This window comes from Taeniopygia guttata, chromosome 2 (assembly GCF_048771995.1).
Source record: "Taeniopygia guttata chromosome 2, bTaeGut7.mat, whole genome shotgun sequence".
In the NCBI taxonomy this organism is placed as follows: Eukaryota; Metazoa; Chordata; class Aves; order Passeriformes; family Estrildidae; genus Taeniopygia; species Taeniopygia guttata.
Genome location: NC_133026.1, coordinates 2,808,521 through 2,828,396, shown reverse-complemented (window position 1 = coordinate 2,828,396; position 19,876 = coordinate 2,808,521). Strand labels below are relative to the sequence as shown.

Sequence of the window (19,876 nt, the reverse complement as noted above, 5' to 3'; positions counted from 1 at the left end):
CCAGCAGTGACAGATGTGTCAAAAAGGGATGTGACAAGATGCCACCAATGTTACCCTGATTTTTAAAAGTGTTATGTTTTCTTTTATAGTTTTTTTAAAAGTTTTAAAGTTCTCATAAAACTTCTTCAACCTTCTGATCTGTTTACATATTTCTACTGGAGTTCTCATGCACTGTTCATGTAAATAATGATTGTTTTATACTCTTCTTTGTAGGAAAAGAGAATTGATAGACTGTTAGTTTAACCAGTGTAGTTGGAGAGGTGGTAACTCCATCCTCCAATCCATAGTCACCTCCAGAATTCTATAAATATCAAATAAAATGCTCTCTTTTTTCACCTTTGACTTACCAAGCATTTGTGTACTTACTTTGTGTCCGACAGCAACAATACCTGCCCCTTACTCCCAGCACTGTTGGTCAGGCTCCCAAAAGTAAAACCAACCTGGCTTCTAACCCAAAACCCACCCACATGGGTGACAGTTTGCTGGCCACAGGCTACAGATACGTACAAAAGCAGAGTGAATAAAGGTGAATAAAGAAAATAAAGGTGAATATGAATCCAGCTGCAGCCCAACCTCCAGTCTGGTGATGGCACCCAAGTGGGTGTCTGCTAAAGTCAAAAATGTCTTGTGTCACTCTTTTGGGGGGCAGGTGAGGACCTGCAAACAGATCCTTGTCCCCTCAGCTCCAGGTGTTGCCAGGGGTGTCACCTGCAGCCAGCAGCATTAACAGGGATGAGCAGCAGGTGCCAGAGTTATCCAACATTTATTGGCTACATAAATAAGAGACATTTACCAGGGACTTCACAAATTACTTTGGCAGAGCTGAAAGCTGGCTAGGAACCCATCCTGCTTCACCCACAGGGATGCACCAAGCGTCTCAAGCCCCGTTGCAGAGGGGTGTGGATCCTGCCCCCAGACAGCCACAAAACTCAGAGATAAGGCCACAGAGAGTTACTCTAAAGTGCAAGAGAGAGCTATTTCTGTGTCACAAACCCACCTTTCTCCCAAGGCACCGTGTTTCACACACTCCCAAAGTCTAATTCTCCAAGGAGTCTCCCATGGGCTTTCCCTCCACCCCCCAGCCCCAATCCCTGCCCTTCAGGGGCAGGGATTTTTCTCCTTTGGTTTGGTTTTTTCTCCTTTGATTGCATTCAGCCGTGTGCTCACTCAGCCCTACAGCTGTGGGCAGCTGAGGAAAGGGATGGGTGGCTGGAGATGAGCAAGGGGTGGCTACAGCACCTTCTGTCCCTCAGCCACGGGCAGGAATGTGAGCTTAGACCTTTGTCCACGGCATGTAAAAAAAAATGAGGTGGGGTTTGGCTTGAGTCCCAGGACATGTGTCACAGCAGGGTGGTCGTGGTGGCCACATCAGTCTCAGATCCAGCAGTGCAGGGCCCTAAAACCTCCAGCCATGGGGCCTGGAGAGTCTCCTCTGGGAGGATGGGCTGAGAGGGAGCCCCAAGCAGGGGCTGAAATCTCTGGGCCTGCACTGTCAGAGGGTCAGAAAAACAACAGGGATGGCTCTGGCACAGAAGAAATATCCTGGGAGCTGCCTCAGCATCCTGCCACGCCTGGGGAGACTGTGAAACACCCACTGTGCCTGATGGAAAATCTTTCCTGCAGCAAGGGGGTGACCTGTGCCTTCCAGGTGACTTCTACGTGGATGAGCTACAGCAGTCCGATTGTCAGGAGGGCTTGGAGAGCCCTGGCCAGTGGCTGGCCTGGCAGCAGTGGCTGGAAGGGAGACCAAGGCTTCAGGACAAGCCTGTGGTGCCTCCCCTATTCCACCTTTGCCTTGTCCCCCTTCTCCTCCTCCTGGATGGCCAGGATGCGCTCGCGCTCCTTGATCAGCTGCACGCCGCAGTAGGTGATGAACCAGATGGACAAGGTGCTCACAGGGAAACCTAGAGCAGGGAGGGAGATGTGGTCATCCAGCTGCTTGCCCGATGTGGGAATCCAGGGCTTCCCTCTGGCTGCCCTGGCAGCTCTGGGACCCTGGCAGGGGTAAGGAACCCCCCTGGACAGAGCCCCCAGAGACACTGTCTGTGATCTCTGTCCATGGAAAAGAGTTTTCAATCTTACAGGATGAATTACAAGCTTTGAATGTTTGATAAGAATAATAATTAAATGTGACACGAGTGCAAAAGTAAAATTTTAGGTTTCTAGATTAGGCGTTCATAAGGGACAAGATGGAGGAAATTGGGTGTGTTTTGTCCTTTTTCTCCTTCTTCATGCCCTCCATGTGTCACTGTGGTGTTGGCATTTTTCTGTTGGTTCAGGCTGGGGACACACTGTCCAACGTAGGTGACAGATATTGGCACGTTATTGTAAATCCAGCACAGGTAGTTTGTGGTATTTAATGTTTGTACCATCCCACTGAGGGCAGAGCCCCACACGCTGCCCTGCAGGACAGAGCTGCGGCAGGGCAGCAGAACATGTTAGAGATAAACAGAATAAACAACCTTGAAACCAGCACAGACCAATTATGGCTTCTGCTTTGGCAGCAGGGCTGAAAGACAGAGACTTTCTACAATCTCAGAATCACCAATACCCACAGATTCTGACAGCCCAACAAGGCCAGATGTTCACCAGCACAGCTGCCTCTCAGGTGGGTTTGGGAGGTCCTACAAGATTACGTTGGCCAGTGATGTTTTTCATCATAGACCCTGCCCTGCAGCTTCACTGAGGGAAGAGGGAAATCCTCAGGATTGGATTTTAGGTGGAGCTGTGCCTGAGCTCACCAAGGCACAGTGGACTGGAGCTAATGCTGAAGGGGTTTTGAGCCCCTCTTACCCCCGAAAATCCTTCTTTAGAAATCATGGTTTTCTTTCTGCCCGTTGAACCTGCTCACATTTATCACTGATCAACACTGTGACCTTCTGGAAGCTTTGGGCCCCACTGATGCTGAGGATCAAGCCCAGCCTTGTCCTGCACTCAGTGGGGACACAGTGTCCACCCAGGAAAATAAATATTTTTGTCACCTACGTCAGTGACAGAGCCCGGAGCTCCCCCTCCTCTTCGGAAGGGTCTGACGGTGTTGGCAATCACAAATCTGGTATCCACAGCAGAGGGGTGGATCCAGGGTTTGTTCCTGCTAAAACAGGAGCTCTGCAATGAATAATGCAACCAGCAAAAGCCAGCGAGCTCAGCGGGCAGGCACTCCTGGCACACCGAGCGTGACATTATCCACCCTGGAGAGGGCTGCAGGACCCTGGCTCCCGATGGCTATTTATACCCTGGGCAGCTCAGGGAGGCTTCAAAACAGTGCCACAATCCACTGATCAGAAACCTGCAGACTGCAGGGTGAGGATTTGTACCTGTCACCTTTGGGATGATGCAGGAACATCTGCTGGAGCAGAGGAAGTGAGGCAGGAGGAGTCAATCCCTTTCTCCAGCACGGGGACCATTTCACAGGCAGGGACTCAGCCCTGCCTGGTGAGGAGAACATGACCTCTGCAGAGCTCCAGGGAGGCAAAACCAGGGTCAGGCTGTACAAGCACACCTGGAAGGCAGCTGGTACCCCAGAACACCCAGTGAGGAGCTGGGGGAGCTAAGAAACCACTGCCTGCACTTTTTGCAGAAGAATTAAGGACATTTGGAGCAGCCAATTCACCAGCCAGTGGCCAGTTTGGAGCCAAAAGGATTCCAAATCCCAGTCCTCAGCTCCCATAGAAGACAGGGGTGTCTCAGTGGGGAAGGCTGGCAGAACCTTACCCATCACCAGGAGTCTCTTGGTCACCAGCAGTGCAAACTCCAGGCTGTTGAGGGCCAGGATGTTGTAGAGGACGATGGCCCAGAAGTTCACTGCCCCAAAAGCTGCCCTGATCCGCCGAGACATGGCCCCTGACAGCTTGGCCTGTGGAGGAGAGAGGAGCAGAGGGAAAAGGGTCTGTGAGGAAAATGGGGGTGAGTGGTGCAACCCCAGTCAGAGCAGCTTTTAGTGCTTCTGGAATGAAGAAATAAAAGGACAAGGCAAAACTGTTCTGCTGCTTTAGGGACTCTGGGCTGGGTCCCATGAGTAGGGGCAAGATATTAGACACAGCTTCCTGATAATTGTAGAATTTCAGACACATGGAAGGGTTTGGGTTGGAAGGGATCTTAAGGATCATCCATTCCACCCCCTGCGTTGGGCAGGGACACCTCTCACTGTCCCAGGCTTCTCCAAGCCCTGTCCAACCTGGCCTTGGGCACTGCCAGGGATCCAAGGGCAGCCACAGCTTCTCTGGGCACCTGTGCCAGGGCCTCCCCACCCTCACAGAGAACAATTCCTTCCCATGACACCATCTAACCCTGCCCTCTGTCAGTTTAAATCCATTACTCCTTGTCCTGTCCCTCCACATCCTTGTCACAAATCCTTCTCCATCTTTCTCAGATCCTCTTTAAAATGAAATGGTTGAGTCCTGCTTTCTCCACCTCTTGCCTTGGGTAAGCCAGTCCTCGAGGCAGAAGAATCTATTGTATCCCAGGATTATTATTAGCCCTACATGCAAATCACTCCTGGCTGCTGGTAAAAATAGTTTCTTAGGAATTAAAAAAAAAAAAATAAAAAAAGAAGCTCAAAAACCAATGACAGCAGCAGAGTGGAATTGTCAGTGGCACATAATCTCCAGGATCAGCTGCTGTGAGTGGAGCAGGGAAGGAGTTTAAGGAGTTTAAAGCAGCCTTCAAAGAGAGGTGAGCCCCCAGGCTGCTCAGTGCTGGGCATTGTGTGCCGCAGGGAAGGAGATTTCCCTGCCTGTGAGAGCCTTAATCTGATTAGGAGTTCAACAGGGAGAGCATTGCTCTCCGTGGTTTTTATTCAAAATAGATCTTTAAGTTATTTAGGACCTCCAGAATTTAAACTGGGAAATAAGGAACATGTGATAATTTATAGTGGGGAATTTTGGAAGGAATTTGAGATGTTATTTTTGAATTGTTTTTGATGATGTGGTTTATTTTTTAATATTTTATTATATGGTTTATATTTTATTTATATCTATTATATATATTTTATCCTTTATTTATATTTCTATTATATTATTTTTATGTTTTGATGATTTTTTAAAATATATTTTTTATATTTTTATAGTTATATTTAATTTTTATAGGTAGGAAGGATGAATTTGTTTTATATTCTAATAGCATGATTTAGAAGGTTACAAGATTTTTAGTTATAAGGTTTTTTAAGGAGGTTTTAATTAATCAAATATTGTTAATAAGGATATTTATATTTTTGATTTAATTTTGAAATTTTTATGGATTTATGATTATAGTGTAAGTCTTTTCAAGGTAATTATGTTATGATATACAAATTTATAGTACTGTATTTTAATTTTTTGTTTATTTTTGTAGTAATTTTAATGCTTTATACTTTAAAACTTTAAATTTTTAAAATTTAGCTTAACATGGTTTTGTTTTAAATTATAAATTTATATTTTTGGTTTTAGTATTTAAGGTTGGAAGATTTTTAAAAGGTTTTAGATGAAATCTTGGGTGTAATTCTAAGCTGAAGTTTCTTGCATTTTGGATTCCAACAGGAACATAATTGTTTCCAGAGTGGAAGTTTTAAAGATTATCTTTTTCCCAGTATGTCCCTGAGACACCTTTGTCCCAAACAAAGACAGGGCATGAAGCTTTGGAGTGTTTTAAAAAGAATTTTTTCTAACATACAAATTCTTGCTTTTAAACAAAATCAGATCAAAACCACTGAGAATGCCAAGATGCTCTGTGGAACAAGAAGAAATTAATCCCATTAGGAAATATAGAAACATTTCCCCATAGGATCATAGAACCTGGATATTCCCCATAGAATATTCCCCATATGCGCAGACGTATTCCCAAGGACAGACCTCATGTTTTGTGTCCATCTGTGGCACTTTGTTGCCTCATTGGAGATGCATTCCTGCTTCTCTTGCACCTCTGTTTTCCCTCTGGAATTTCCACCCCAACCCAAATTCCCTGCGAAGCAGCGCAGGGGCAGGAGTTTGTTTGCTCTGGGTGGGTGACAAAGTGCACGAAATGAAGGGACACAGAGAACCAGGACTGTGCTGCCCTTGCACAGCTCAGTAGCTGATCCCAAGGATCATCCAGGGATGTCACCATCCCTGGGAATGTTCAAAAAACCCCTGTGGGTTTAGTTTAGTGGGATTAGTTTAGTGGTGGACATGGTGGCGGTGCTGGCTAGACAGCTGGACTTGCTGGTGCTTTCCAGCCTTCCTGATTCCATGATTCTAAAGGCCACGGGAAAGACCTTCAGGTCTCCAGGCAGGAGGCCAGGCCAAGGAGTCCCCAGGGCATCCTCAGGGATTCTGCTCTTCCGCTGTCGGAGTCCAGCACATCCCTCTGGCTGCCCTGGCTGTCTCCAGACCCTGGCAGGGGGCTCAGAGACCCTGGCATGAAGTCAAAAACACCTGTGGCTTCAATTTTAGCCTGTGGGAAAAATTGCCAGCTCTGTATGAGGAATTACAAGCCACAAGGGTTTGCGTAGTGTGATAGTTGAATTAACACAGGGTGAAAAAGTAGAATTTTGGGGTTTTTAGAATATAATTCTGGGGGTCAAGATGGAGGGATTTGGGCATGTCATAGCCCTCTTTTTCTTCGTCTTGTCCTCCATGTCTTGGTGTGATGGTGGCACTTTTCTATTGGTTTAAGGTAGAGATTCACAGTCTAACGTGGGTGATGGGAATTGGTAAAGAAATTGCAAACATACACATGTTGTTTTGAGTATATAAGGTGGGAGATGCTCGAGGGCAGAATGCCATGGCCTCCTTGCTAGCCAGAGCTCAGCAGGTCAGAGAAAGAATGTTTATAGATAAGAAGAAATAAACAACCTTGAAAGCACGATCAGATGCATTCCAGGCTCCTTCTTTGGCTGTGTCGGGCTAGGGAAGCAAAGACTCTTTACAATCTCTTGGGGTCACCCAGACCTTCAGAACCCCGAGAGAAATCGACAGCTGGCATCCCACTGGGTGGGCTGGCACGAGTCCAAGTGGGCACAAGCTCAGAAGACCTGAGCCAGGACCATCAGAACACCAGCTGGACAGAACATCAGACATGGACATTCCGCCTCAACCAAAACTCTGACTCCTACAAACCAGCGTGAGCTCCCTCCAGGCACAGATATTTCCCATCACCAGAGCTTGTCCCCAGCCTCCTTGACCTCTCCCCACCCCAGCTCCTCACCTCCAGCTTGGCAAAGGGCCCCAGCTGGAAGAACTTCTGCACCCAGAGCTCGAAGTTGAGGCCGAAGCAGTTGACGAGGGACCAGATGTAAACGACCTGGCAGGGCCCCAGCCACAGCGTGGTGACGGCAAAGGTGGTGATGCTGGCCACCAGCTCCTTCAGGATGTTGTCGTGGTTCTCTCCAATGTGGTCATACACGTACCTAAAAGCCAGGGAAGGTTTTAGGTGCTCCCTGTAGTCCAGGAGACCCCTCTGGGGCTTATTTTCCCAAGCTCCTCACAGACAATTCAGTCCAGTAAAACAGGAAGGATGTTCTGGCAATAAACTGATTTTTGCTGTGGCCCACTTGGGATTTGTGTTCCTACAAACTTATAAATTCTCAAGGACAAAATATCCATCTTTCCCCCTCTGGCAGGTAAAACTTGGGGTCTCTAGAGCTGGAGGCTGTTGCTGATGCTCAGGATTTTATCACAAAGCAGCCTCCACCCCCCTCAGCAGAGGTTTGCTGGTGTGAACTCATGGATGAAGGGAGCAGAAGGGCTGAGGAAGATGCAGATGGAGCTACAGTACTCAGTTCCCCTTTCCTCCTGGAAAAATGTAAAGCTGGTTCTTCCTCCTCTGAGGGAACCCTAAACCCACCAGACTTTAAGGGATTTTGGGACAGCACTCTTTGATTCCCAGCTTTGGAGCAGGGGGCTGCTCTTTGTGTAATTGATTCAATGGGTTCTAAACAGAGCAAATAATGGGATTTATCCAGAAAAGAGGACACCCCAGCCTTGGGGTGAACAGCATGTGATGCTTCATTGCTCTGGGATGGAAGGGAAAACACTGAACCAGACTGGAGGAGGTCGACTGGACACTTACTTGCACAGCCAGTCATTAATCCCTCTGTCAAAATGCCTAAAAATGAGATAAGAACATGTTAAAACACACAATGACAATAAAAACCTGTTGAAACAGAGAAAACACCCAATCCCCTGGCAAGGCACACCTTGGACCTTGCTCACAGAAATCCTCCAGGCTCCTTCCTTGGACAGATGCCACTAGAGACATGGTTTAACTTTTCTCCTTATCTATTTCTCCCCACCTAAGAATATTTCCCTGGGTTCTGGCCAGGTCTAGACTATGGTTTCAAGTGGTCTCCAACTCACAGACCAGCTGCCCAGGTGTCCTCCCCTGCCCCCAGGTCCTGTCCAGCTCAAACACTCTTCATTCACGCTCGCGGGGTACTCACGTTTCGGCAAAGATGTAGAGCATGGTGATGCATTTTGGGGGCTGGGGTGGGTCCAGGTGGTCCAGTCTGGCAATGGTGTTGATGACACCAAACATGACAGCAGCTTTCACCCAGTCATAGACCAGATTGGAGTAGGCCAGGCCAGCTGGAGCAAAAATGGGAGTCAAATGGGGAAAAAGGAACACGGAATGCATCAGGAGTTCTGCAGCGCAAATCTTTTAAAACTAAGTTTTTTAAGAGGCTTGAACCAAAGGACAATTTCTTCACAGGGTATTGTGGAGCAAACTGCTTACTGGCCTTAGTAGTCCAAGAAATTATGTTTGTACAGTCATTTATTCCATCATTGTGCCTTCCCTCTGAGGCTTGTTAAGCAGTTCTGCCTTCTGAGGTTTTGTTGGCACCTCCATCAAAACTCCCCCCACCCCAGCTCACTCTGGCCATGGATATAGCATCCACACTACAGCAGAGCCAGGGTCAGAACCTCTGACTTAAAGAGGTGTCTGACACTGGGAAACAAACCCTGCAAGGACAGCTACAAAAGATTTCAAACACTTCTGCAAAGAGCTGCTAAAATGTCCCCATCTTGGTGGGATCCAGCTCCCAGATTAAGGGATGCTCCCAGTGTGGTCAGCACAGCCAGAAGAGCTCAGCTCCCTCTGGAGTAACACGGGACCCATCTAGCCAAGGCTCTTGGGACACCCTAAATCCGTGTTAGTGCCACTCCAGCAGCATCAGGATTTTATCCTGGCCTCGAGCTGCCACTCTGGAGAGACACGAGGCTCCTCCAGCCCCTGCTTGGCCTCTGCTGTGTGGTGGTGTGTGAATTGCTGCCATCAGACATGGATTTGATCATCTGGAACCCTCCCATCCAGCTGCCAGCAGAATGCCAGTGCTGCCTCATCACTTATCCTGGGAATTTGCCTTCTGGAGGTCTCCAGCCCAGCCATGCTTGGAGAACACTCACCTTTAGGTAAAGATTACGTTGCCCTGGACATTGCCCACTTAGGTGTTGAATAGACTCTTTTGGGACAATCCATAACCTCTCTGGGCACCTCTCCCAGTGTTTGACTGCTCTGTGGACAACTCTCCTTGCATGCAATCAGGCTTTGCATTGCTGGGTGTGGTTTGCTGTGTCCTGCTGATCTTTTAGAGGTGCTGAGCTCCCTTTCAGTCCAAAGGCAACAAAAATATCTTGATGCTCAGCTTCCTAAACCCCAAAATAAACAATTTACACTGTGGAAAGGTCAAACCAGCACCAGGTGCTTTTCAGGGCTGCCCAACCCCAGCTCTGTGCGTGGCCAGCGTGAGGATGAGGGGTTTGTACTCAAACCTGTCCAACACAGACATTCCCAAAGCCTCCCAAGAGGGGTGGATGGAGATCTGGATCACTCACCACTGCCTTGGAGCTGAGTACAGGGGTGAACGTGCCCAAGCACGGCCACTCACCCAAGGACCAGTCCGAGAGGCGGTTCACGAACTTGAGGTCAGAAGGGAGGGTGAGGATGTAGAAGAAGTGGAAGAAGATGTCCACAGCCACGATGGCCCCCACGTGGAGCAGGGCGTTGACACGGATGCTCTTCATCTCGTCGTCCTTGCGCCTCAGCTCTCGGGTGCTCACCTGCAGGGAGGGACAAACCAGGGCGGGGCTGAGCCCAGGGACAGGATGGGCATTGTTCCCTCATCCAGAAGGGTGGTCAAGGTCCAAGTAGGGATTGGTTCATCTTTCTCCTTTAAGAGACCACTCCATGGACTATGTGGCCCAAATTGCCACTGATTTAGGGAGGCCCAAGGGCTGGCTCAGGTGAGCACATCCACGAGGAACAGGACATGTCCCACCCACAGCAGTGCTGAGGACAGCAGGGATGTCCCTCCTGCATCACCCTGCTGTTCCCAGCAGAGCAGGCCTGTGGTCAGACAAAGGCCTGGCTGTACTCAGGCACTCCAGGTGGGGTGAAATCCCCTCTGACCAGGGAGCTCCCAGAATTTCATGTTCTTTCTGCAGCGATGTGCTCAGAAAAATCAACTTTGCTTAAGGACAGCCCTTTCCAAAAGACACTAAGAGGGAGCAAATTCTTGCACCCATCACATCTCCAGGATGGATTCCAGGGTTGGAATGCCAACCTGACAGCCCTGCCAGTGCCTGGTGTATTTTTGTCCAGGGTCATCTGGGAGGAAGAGGAGAACTGATGATGTCTGAGGCTTCTGCTGCAGACTCCTGCTGTAAACGAGAGGGAGACTTGCTCGAGGGGCCATCCTGAATTGGTGAGACCTGATTGATGGGGATTTCACCTCTGCTGTCTCCTGCACAAACAGGGTCTGGGTTTGCTTCCAGGAGCTGTCACATCTCTGCTCGTTGTCATATAAGCATGACCAGAGTGAGCTCTGAGGATTACACAGGGCAGAGCGATGTCCTTGCTTCCCCACATCGCCGTAAAATTGCTGCTGTATTCAAAATCCTCTTATGTTTATTACTTCCCCTTTATTCCCTGGGAGAGGTGGGAGCTCTCCCTGCATAATCCACAGGCTGCTGCACCAGCTCTGTTGTCAAATCCAGATGATTCCTGAGAACTAAAGCCTTTGCCACATTTTTTTTTTTTTTGGTGCCTGTTAAGTACCAGCTGCTTTGAGGGTAGAAAGAGGTTGCTGGACCCTGAGCTGAGGGAGGAGAGGGTCTGGCATGGAGACGTATGGGGGGACACAGAACCCTCTTTCCATGGAATCACAGAATGGTTTAGGCTGGAAAAATCCATTCAGGTCATTGAGTCCAACCATTAACCCAGCACTGCCAAGCCCATCACTCAACCCTGTCCCCAAGTGCCAATCTACACATCTTTGAAATACCTCCAGGGCTGGTGACTCTACCACTGCCCTGGAGAGCCTGTTCCAATGCTTAACAACAATGTCCTTGAAGAAATTATTCCTATTATCCTGTCTAAATCTCCCCTGGTGCAACTCGAGGTGGTTTCCTCTCGCCCTCCCATCTGTGCGTGGTGCCAGCACTTGGCCACCCCCACTTGGGATCAGGGCTGTGTCACCAACACTCCCAACCCTAGAGAAGGGGATCTCTGCCTTGAGCTCAGTAAGAAAGGTGCTTCTCCACCCAAATTTGGCTGGCCAAGCCCTGGTACAGATGAGTTCCCACCTCACAGAGGGATGCAAGAGCTCCACCAGGATGTAGGACCAGCAGGATCCAAAGGGACAGATCTGATCTCTAACAGGGCCACACATCCCACCCTGGGGAAGGGCTCTACCTGCCTCCTGCCCTAATTGCTCTTGGGCAATTAAGAATTCACCTCAGCAGCCAGCCTCAGCTCCAGCACACAGGGGGATGTAGCCAGGAGATGGCAGCGGTGGCCAGGCCAAGCCAGGACCCCCGGCCAGGGCAGGGGGAAGGGGCTGGGGGCTTAATCCTTGTGCCTTTGGGGTTTGAAGCAGCAGAGAGGGGAATTGCTCATTAAGTGGCTTTAGACATCCTGGTCTGGGGTTGTGCCAAGGAGCAGGAAATAAAACTCCCACTGGACGCAGCTCTGCAGGAGCAGTGGGAGTTCAGGTGAGGAGTTTCATGTCCACGTTTGTAGGTACCTGGCTGCATCCTTGACGGGGACACCAGAGCTGACCTTATGATCTTCAGGGTCCAATGCTCTAAAAATCACTTTTAATACGCCCAGTAAGACCCGAGGGCTCTTGTTCCTTTTAAGAGGCATCATGAAGTTGTTAATTCCACAAGTGAAGAGCAGGCATGGAGCAGGACTGGGATCATGGCTCATCCTGGGAGAAACATCCCAGTTCAAACCCTTTCTTAGGCAACCAGAACCAGCCCCACGTGTGACAGATGTTGCTGGGCCTTCAATCTTCTCCTCACCATGAGGCTCTGGCTGCTCTCCCCTGCCCTGGGCTGGTTTTTCTTCTGAATCCACAAAGGTTTTTCCAAATCATTCTTGTACCCGGGCATTAATTTGGGTCCAAAATCTCAGTGTAGCTGTTCTTTTGCAAAAGGACCCAGGGGTGATGGTGATAATCCTCCACAGCATCACTGCTGACCAAACACCCCCCTTTGCCAGCATCACCTGTTTGCTTTGGTGGCCAAGGCTGACCCTTCGTGCAGAAGGAGGTTGAGATGGGAAGAGTGAGGGGGGACACAGCACTGCTGGTTTCCTTGATCTTGGAATGTGGAGCTGCTCCAGAGGTCCTAGCCCAGGCTTCTGCTGATGTTTTCCAGTTCTCTTTGAAGTCTGCTCATCCAAAATCTCCCTTGGTTGTGTGGAACAGGCAAAGACTTGGGGCATCAGGCAATGTCATGGAGCCCCTGATTGCTGGAGCTCAGCCTTCCACCCAATCTTATTTGTTTCCTGAGAAATAACTTGATCTAAAGACACATGAGCCATCCCTGGAAGCTCCCTGGGTGAAGCAGCTGGATAGAAACGAGAGACAGGAATGTCCTTGCTGTCACAGCATGCACAGATCCCATGGGTGGGCTCTACATGTGTGGCCCTCACCATGAAGGTGCTGGAGTGACAACACAAGGAAACTGAGGCACTGAGCAGTGCAGATGCCCGGGGAGCAAGGACATCACAGCAAGATCTTCTGTTGTGAATTGGTCAGCGAAATGGCAAAAAAAAACCCAAAAAAGAAGGTAAAAATCCATCACTTTGTGCCCTTCCCCACACAAATCCACAGCCACAGACTAGAGGTGACCACAAGAAGTTCTACAGCCATTTTTGCATCTTCGCTGTGGCAAAAGTTGAGGTTTTTGTAGACATTGACCCCAAGCAAATAAATTCTGGGGAGAAATCCTGCTCCAGCCCGGCCTCAGGATCACTCACCTGGGCGTGGAACTGGTCAAACGTCATGACAGGCCCGAAGAAGAAGAATGGGAGGTAGAAGTTGTACTTGAGGAGGTCGAAGATGGAGTAGATGCCCTCTTCCTTCTGGGAGCTCTCGAGGGCAAAGCTCATGCAGCGCATGATGGTGAAGGTGCATCCTCCGTAGAAAAGGACGTCTTGGAGATCAAAAGCTCCCGTCACAAACCCGCTCTGGGCGAGAAACAGAGAATTACCACCAGGAACGTGGTGTCACTGCTGTGCTGCCTGGCTTGGTGGGGGACACCACTCCTGGGGCAGCAGAGAATTGTGTGGGCTGGAGGGATCTTAAAGCCCATCCAGTCCCACCTTCCCACATCCTTCCACCATCCCAGGCTGCTCCAAGCCCTGTCCAACCTGGCCTTGGGCCCCTTTTCCACCCTCACAGTGTAGATTTTTTTCCTAACATCTCCTCTAACCCTGACCTCTGCCAGTTTAGTTTTCAGTTCAAGGAAAAATCTCTAATTATGCCCTGACACGAATTGTCTCGGAAGTTAATGAGCTGGAAAGAGAAAACTGGGGCTCGATTTCCCAGCTGGCTCCTGCAGCTCAGGGCAGTCAGGAAGTGGCAGATCCTCTTGGCCATGTCACCAAGCAGCTGTTGGTCACACAGCTTTGGTTTGGGTGGCAATGTCACCCTGTCACAGGTGTCCCCACAGAGTAAAGCAGAGCCAGCACGGGGTTGATGGAGAGGGAGGGAACACATCTTTGGAGGCAGAGAGAGACAGCAATGTCTTGCTGAGGGACTGAATATTTTGATAAATTCTTTCCTGGGCTCCTCTCCATCCACCAATGAGATAAAATCTTAGCTAGGCTGTGGCCTAAGAGATGGGCATCCCTGAATCAGTGTTATAGCTGGGGAAACTGAGGCACAGGGCATCAACAGGCTGACAAATTGCTGCCTGGGCAGCAAGAAGGACTCCGATATTTTTTGTTCTGGAACAGCATGAAGCCACCAAAGCATGACATAAGCACTGTGGGATTATTCCCAAGCTCACACCTAAAGAGTTCCTTTTCCCCAAAATGCTGTGAGAGCTCTGATGCAGCCAGGAGAAATGGCCAGGGCCTGGGGCTGCCCCAGGAGCCCTCCCTGAGGATAACCCCGAGGAGATGGACACCAGTGGGCTGGCAACAAGGCAGACACAAGGCCAGGACAGCACCCACCTGCCACGAGCCAAAGGGCTCCACCTTGAAGGAGGCGAGGCAGCAGAGCCCGGCCACGTAGCAGAGCCACTTCTGCTTGGCCAGGGCCACCGAGTAGAGGAGCAGGCAGTGGGAGAGGATGATCATCAGGTAGACCAGCCCCATGCTGCCCAGCACAGCCAGGACCCCGTAGATCATGTACATCACAGCCCGGTGCTGGGGAGAGAGCAGCTGGGGTCAGCCCAGAACATCCCCCAAAACCCCTTCCACACATCCCAGGCCACCCCTGGTGCTCTCAAATCCATGCCAGCACACCCCTGCTCACCTGTGGCACAGTCATGGAGCAGATCTTGCCGAAGAGGACGTGTCCTGAGAGGGCGAAGATGATGATGTTCCTGAACGAGGTGAACCACATCACCCACTCAAAATCAGCCACGTCCTGCAGGAGCAGCACCAGGCACTTTACTGCCCCCAGCCCCACAACTTTTAGAGCTTTTTCTTCCCATTTTCCACCCAAGGGCTCCCAAGCACTTTAGCTCAGATGTAAAACCCCAGGAGGGACGTGCAGAGGTCGCTCGGCCCGGAGCACACGAAGTGAAGCATCCACAGCCCCACAGTGATGCCTCAGGGTTGAGCTTTTATGTTTTTTACATTCTGTGCTGCTTTAGTGTGTGGGTCTGAGCTTCATATCAGGGGATGCTGAGCTCTCTGCACAGAGCAGGGAGACAAAACAATTCCTTCTCCAGCTGGGCACCAAGGACAAATGATCCAAATCTCAGCCCCAAGAGCACAAACACCGTGGGCTGGAGAGAGAAAAACAAGCAGGATGGGACTGCCTGGGCTAAAGCTGGAATGGGACAATGAACTCCAAGGTGCCAATGGAGCAGAACTGATCCCAGGGAGAGCCCCCGGGAGCGCTCGTGCATTTTGGGGCCATTTTGGTTCATCTTGGGTGCAGCCCTGGCTGGGCTCTGGTGCTGCCCAAGGTGGATCCATGGAGGAGATCCTTTAATAAATCCCGAATTTATTCTTTAGCTCTGTCCAGCCTCTGTTCTAGGTCAGCCTCTCAAGGCATCAGCAGAGCTGGTGTTTTCCCCACTTCTTTAGGGAGGAAAATACAAGTCAGGTGGACTTTGCAAAAATGTGTCCGTAGCAGAAAAACCAGCTCTGTTTCTCCACTGACCAGGTTGTCTGTAGCTAGAAAAGCCCAAAGCCTTCCTCACTCACCATCTTCCTGCCGAAGTAGTGCCAGCCTGGCTTTATGCCATCCCGAAATGCTTTTCTGTTCATGCTGTCTGCAAAAGAACCAGAGTTACAGGGAGAGAAACAGCTCTGGAAAACGGGATCCAGGTTCAAACCAGGCCCAGAACCTTCATCATTGTGATAATGAGCCATCAGGGCTCTAATACCGCATCCCAAATGTGCCTGATTGCCACGGACAAACAAAAGCAGGACAGGTTTCTGCAAGAATTTTCAGCAAAGCCTTTTTCTCATTACACATTCCCTGTCTGATCTCATAAAGTTGTTGGGTTTGTGGGCTTCCAAATGAAAACAAAACCAACCGAACACAAAAAAAGCCAAAAAACAAAACAAAACAAAAAACACCAAACCAACAAAAAACCCTAACCAAAAAAAAAAACAAACCAAAACCCCCCCCAAAAAAAAAAACCTAAAAAACCCCAAAAAACCCCAAAAACAAACAAAAAAGGGAATCAGTCCTTCGTGAGCAGGGTGGTGGTGGTTGCCTGGTGTGGCACTACCTGGGGACCTGTGACATCCCAAATGTGCCTGATTGCCATGGACAAACAAAAGAGTCGGCGACAGCAGGTTTCTGCAGGAATTTCCAGCAAAGCCTTTTTCTCATTACACATTCCCTGTCTGATCTCATAAAGTTGTTGGGTTTGTGGGCTTCCAAATGAAAACAAAACCAACCGAACACAAAAAAAGCCAAAAAAAACCCCAAACCAAACCAAAACAAAAAACACCAAACCAACAAAAAACCCTAACAACCCCTACCTCCCAAGAAAAAAAAAAAAACAAAAAAAAAAATCAAAAAGGGAATCAACCCTGTGTGAGCAGGGTGGTGGTGGCTGCCTGGTGTGGCACTACCTGGGGACCTGTGACATCCCACAGCCTCTTGCCCTGAGCAGTGGAAATAGAGACAAAGAGACAACCAGGCAAAAAAACCCTTTAAAAAAAAAGATTTCCAAGCTGTTCTCTACAAAAACAGCCGCTGGAATCATCTGTAAAAGCAGGCACCTGATACCCATCACCCTGCCAGGTTACCTCGGGACGCCTGGAAGATGCCGCTGCCGCTGTAGAGCACGGCACAGGTCACCACCAGGGCGTAAAATCCCAGCTCGTAGCTGGGGAGCATCGCCTTAACCCCCATGGTGGGGGGTCACAGCCCCGGCCGGCACAGGGGAGGGATCCACACCTGGGAAAAGGAAAGAGGAGAGGTTGGAGAACGGGGGATGAGAGCTCAGCTGCCCTCCTGTCCCTCAAACACCCCCAATTCCTGCTGCTGCTCCTCCCCAGCTCCGCTTCGTGGCTTGGCTGGAGGGAAGGAGAAGAGGGTCACACCTGGGGCTGAGCCCCGGGGCACAACTCAGGTGTGCAGAGGTTCCTGCAAACCCCACCCAGGAGCCGGGATTTGGGGCCAGGTGTTCCTGATGGGCGGCTCTTCCCATCTCTCCCGATTTTCAGGGCTGCTCCAGGATGGTCTCTGATGTTCCCACCTCTAAATCCCGGCTGGATCCGTGGAGGGGATCCAGGACAGAGCACAGACACCGCTGCTGATGGGTTTCTCCACCTCCCTCTCAGCACTTTGCCCAACCTCCTGCTCCTGGGAGGGCTCCGGGATCCCAAATTTCCCCTGCGGTGGCATCAGCAGCGCTAGGAGACGGCGACACCCAGCCCCACAATTAACCCTAGGGCTAATTACTCCTGCAGAGGTTAATTAACCTCGGCGCGATGTGCCCCGCAGGAGGGATGAGGGGACAGGGACAGGGACAAGGGACAGGGACATCCACCACCGCCACCATCCCTGAGAGCGCGGAAGGGATTAAGGCATAAAAAGTCGCCCCGTCACCCTCTGCTCTGCCCATCCGCGTTGCAAAGCTTCTGCAGTTAATTAAAATCACTCCATTTAGAAATTAAAATCATATTAAAATGACCGTTTTCATTTTAAGCCTTTATTTTTTTGGTCGGCGAGGTTTTTAAGTGGGGGGTGACCCCATCTTCCCCCCCCCACCCCGGAATGCACCAAACGGGTTTCCCGAGGGGAATTTCGGGTTCATCCCGGGGGGGAAATTCTGGTTCATCCCGGGGAGATTTTTGGGTTCATCCGGGGGGAAATTCGGGTTCATCCCGGGGAGAATTTCGGGTTCATCCCGGGCGGAATTTCGGGTTCATCCTGAAAGGATTTTCGGGTTCATCTGGGGGGAATTTCGGGTTCATCCCGGGGGGAATTTCGGGTTCATCCCGCGGGGAATTTCGGGTTCATCCGTGGAGGGGGGGGAAATTCGGGTTCATCCCGGATGGAATTTCGGGTTCATCCCGGGGGGAATTTCGGGTTCATCCCGGATGAATTTTCGGGTTCATCCCAGGCGGGATTTCGGGTTCATCCTGGATGGAATTTCGGGTTCATCTGGGGGGAATTTCGGGTTCATCCTGAAAGGATTTTCGGGTTCATTTGGGGGCAGTTTCGGGTTCATCCCGGATGGAATTTCGGGTTCATCTGGGGGGTAATTTCGGGCTCATCCGGGTGGAATTTGGGGTTCATTCGGGTGGAATTTCGGGTTCATCTGGGGGGAATTTGGGGTTCATCCGGGGGAATTTCGGGGTCGCCCCGCGGGCGCTGCCGCGGCGCTGCGGTGCCCCTGCGGCGGGAGGGCGCGCACGGGGGTGTCTGTAAAAACCTTTTCTCTCTCCTTTCCACGCTTTCCAATGCTTCTTTTTATTTTATTTATTAAATTTATATTTATTTCTTTAGCGATGGAGCGGACGGCAGGCGGTGACCAGCCCTGGCGGGGACCCCTCGGATACTTTTACCTCCTGATCGCTCCCGGGGAGGTTCGGGGGGTCCCAGCAGAGCCCCCGCAGCTCCGAGAGCCGCAGGGCAGCAGCATCCTCATCATCCTCATCATCCTCACCATCCTCACCATCCTCACCATCCTCACCCCCCCCGCTCCCCTCCCGGACCCCGGCCGGGCGCTGGGGACACGCAGAGGTGACAGAAAGCCCCGGAGGTGCGGGAGCAGAGTGTCACCACCCGCAGCGTGTCCCCGCACCCCCCCACCCCCATCGCTCCCCGTACTGACCTTGAGCCCCGGGGCCGCGGGGGGAGGCGGGCGAGGGTCGGGGATCCAGCGTCCGGCAGCGATGGGGACAGGAGGGGGGGACAAGGGAAATGGGGGTGACAACCGAGGCTTTGGGAGCCGCTGATTTGCCCTACAGCATCTCTCAGGCCGGCTTGGGGCGGGGGTATTTTTGGGCTGCCGTCCCCCACCTTGCCCCTGGAGGAAGTTTGGCTGGGAGTGGAGCGGAGCAGGCGGGAGGTATTTTTATTTTCGAGCAGCACTGCAGAGGGGGGTGGCTCGGGAGCTGTCTGTCACCGCAGCTGCTGAGAGGACCCGTGCTGGCTGCCAAAACTCACCCCGGGGCACGGCAGCCCCAGGCAGGGACCGGCTCCATCCCAGGGAGGGGGTTTGGGTCGCCACTTGCAGCCTTGCAAGGGAGGGGTTGCCCCCATCACCTTGTTCCAAAGGAAGATATCATTGCGTGGGGATGGGGAAACTGAGGCACGGAGCCAAAAGGAAGTGTCGTTCCTACTCAGCTCGGGCAGTGTTTAAATCTAAGTGAGGCTCGGAGGCTGCAGCATCTCCTGCTGTCAGGTAAGAAGTGTCAGGACAAGAGGAAACGGCCTCAAGATGTGCCAGAGGAGATTTAAGTTGGGTATTATTGAAAACCTCTTCACTGAAAGTGTTGTCAGGCACTGGAACAGGCTGTGCAGGGATGTGGTGGAATCACCATCCCTGCAGTGTCCCAAAGATGCTGCAGATGTTTGGGGACAAGGTTTAGTGCTGGGTTAGCACTTGGATTCGATGATCTCAGAGCTCTTTTCCAACCTTAACGACCCTGGAGCCTCTACAAAACACCTTTGGGGGGCTTCCAGCATCCCCAGAGGGGACAGGAGGGGCAGGGTAGGGTTGTGGCTCTGTTATCTCAGCGTGGGCAAACACAGCCAAGAGGAAAAGCCAGCACAGCCTCGGGGCCAGGCCTGTGCCTGGTGCCACATCTGTCACCAAGCCCCTGTGACACCTGGGCACAGCTCACCCTGGGGCTGCCTGAGGTGTCAACACAGCAGAGATTTTATAAAAGTGCTATATTTTAATCATTATTTATTTTATAAAGTGGGATTTTGTAAATCCCTCCGTGGCTGGTTTGTTTTGGGGTGAGATGCTGTGCTCTGGGGTCT

At 50.9% G+C, this 19,876-nt stretch overlaps 1 protein-coding gene across 2 annotated transcripts; it reads right to left on the bottom strand.

Annotated features, from left to right (window-relative positions):
- Positions 1-744: 744 nt before the first annotated feature.
- HHATL (hedgehog acyltransferase like) lies at positions 745-18,975 on the bottom strand. 2 transcript variants are annotated; one of them, XM_004176815.6, is made up of 12 exons: positions 18,720-18,975; positions 16,684-16,834; positions 15,625-15,692; positions 14,723-14,836; positions 14,419-14,613; positions 13,219-13,428; positions 9,842-10,013; positions 8,396-8,540; positions 8,026-8,061; positions 7,162-7,363; positions 3,715-3,856; positions 745-1,904 (listed from the first exon to the last, which is right to left on the bottom strand). In XM_004176815.6, exons 2-12 carry the CDS (start codon positions 16,787-16,789, stop codon positions 1,780-1,782), a joined length of 1,515 nt encoding a protein of 504 aa, XP_004176863.4. In that variant the 5' UTR covers positions 16,790-16,834; positions 18,720-18,975; the 3' UTR covers positions 745-1,779. The 2 variants fall into 2 exon arrangements, with proteins under 2 accessions (XP_004176863.4, XP_072781354.1); XM_072925253.1 differs by lacking the exon at positions 18,720-18,975 and having other exon boundaries at positions 15,625-15,688; positions 16,684-16,822.
- Positions 18,976-19,876: the final 901 nt, after the last annotated feature.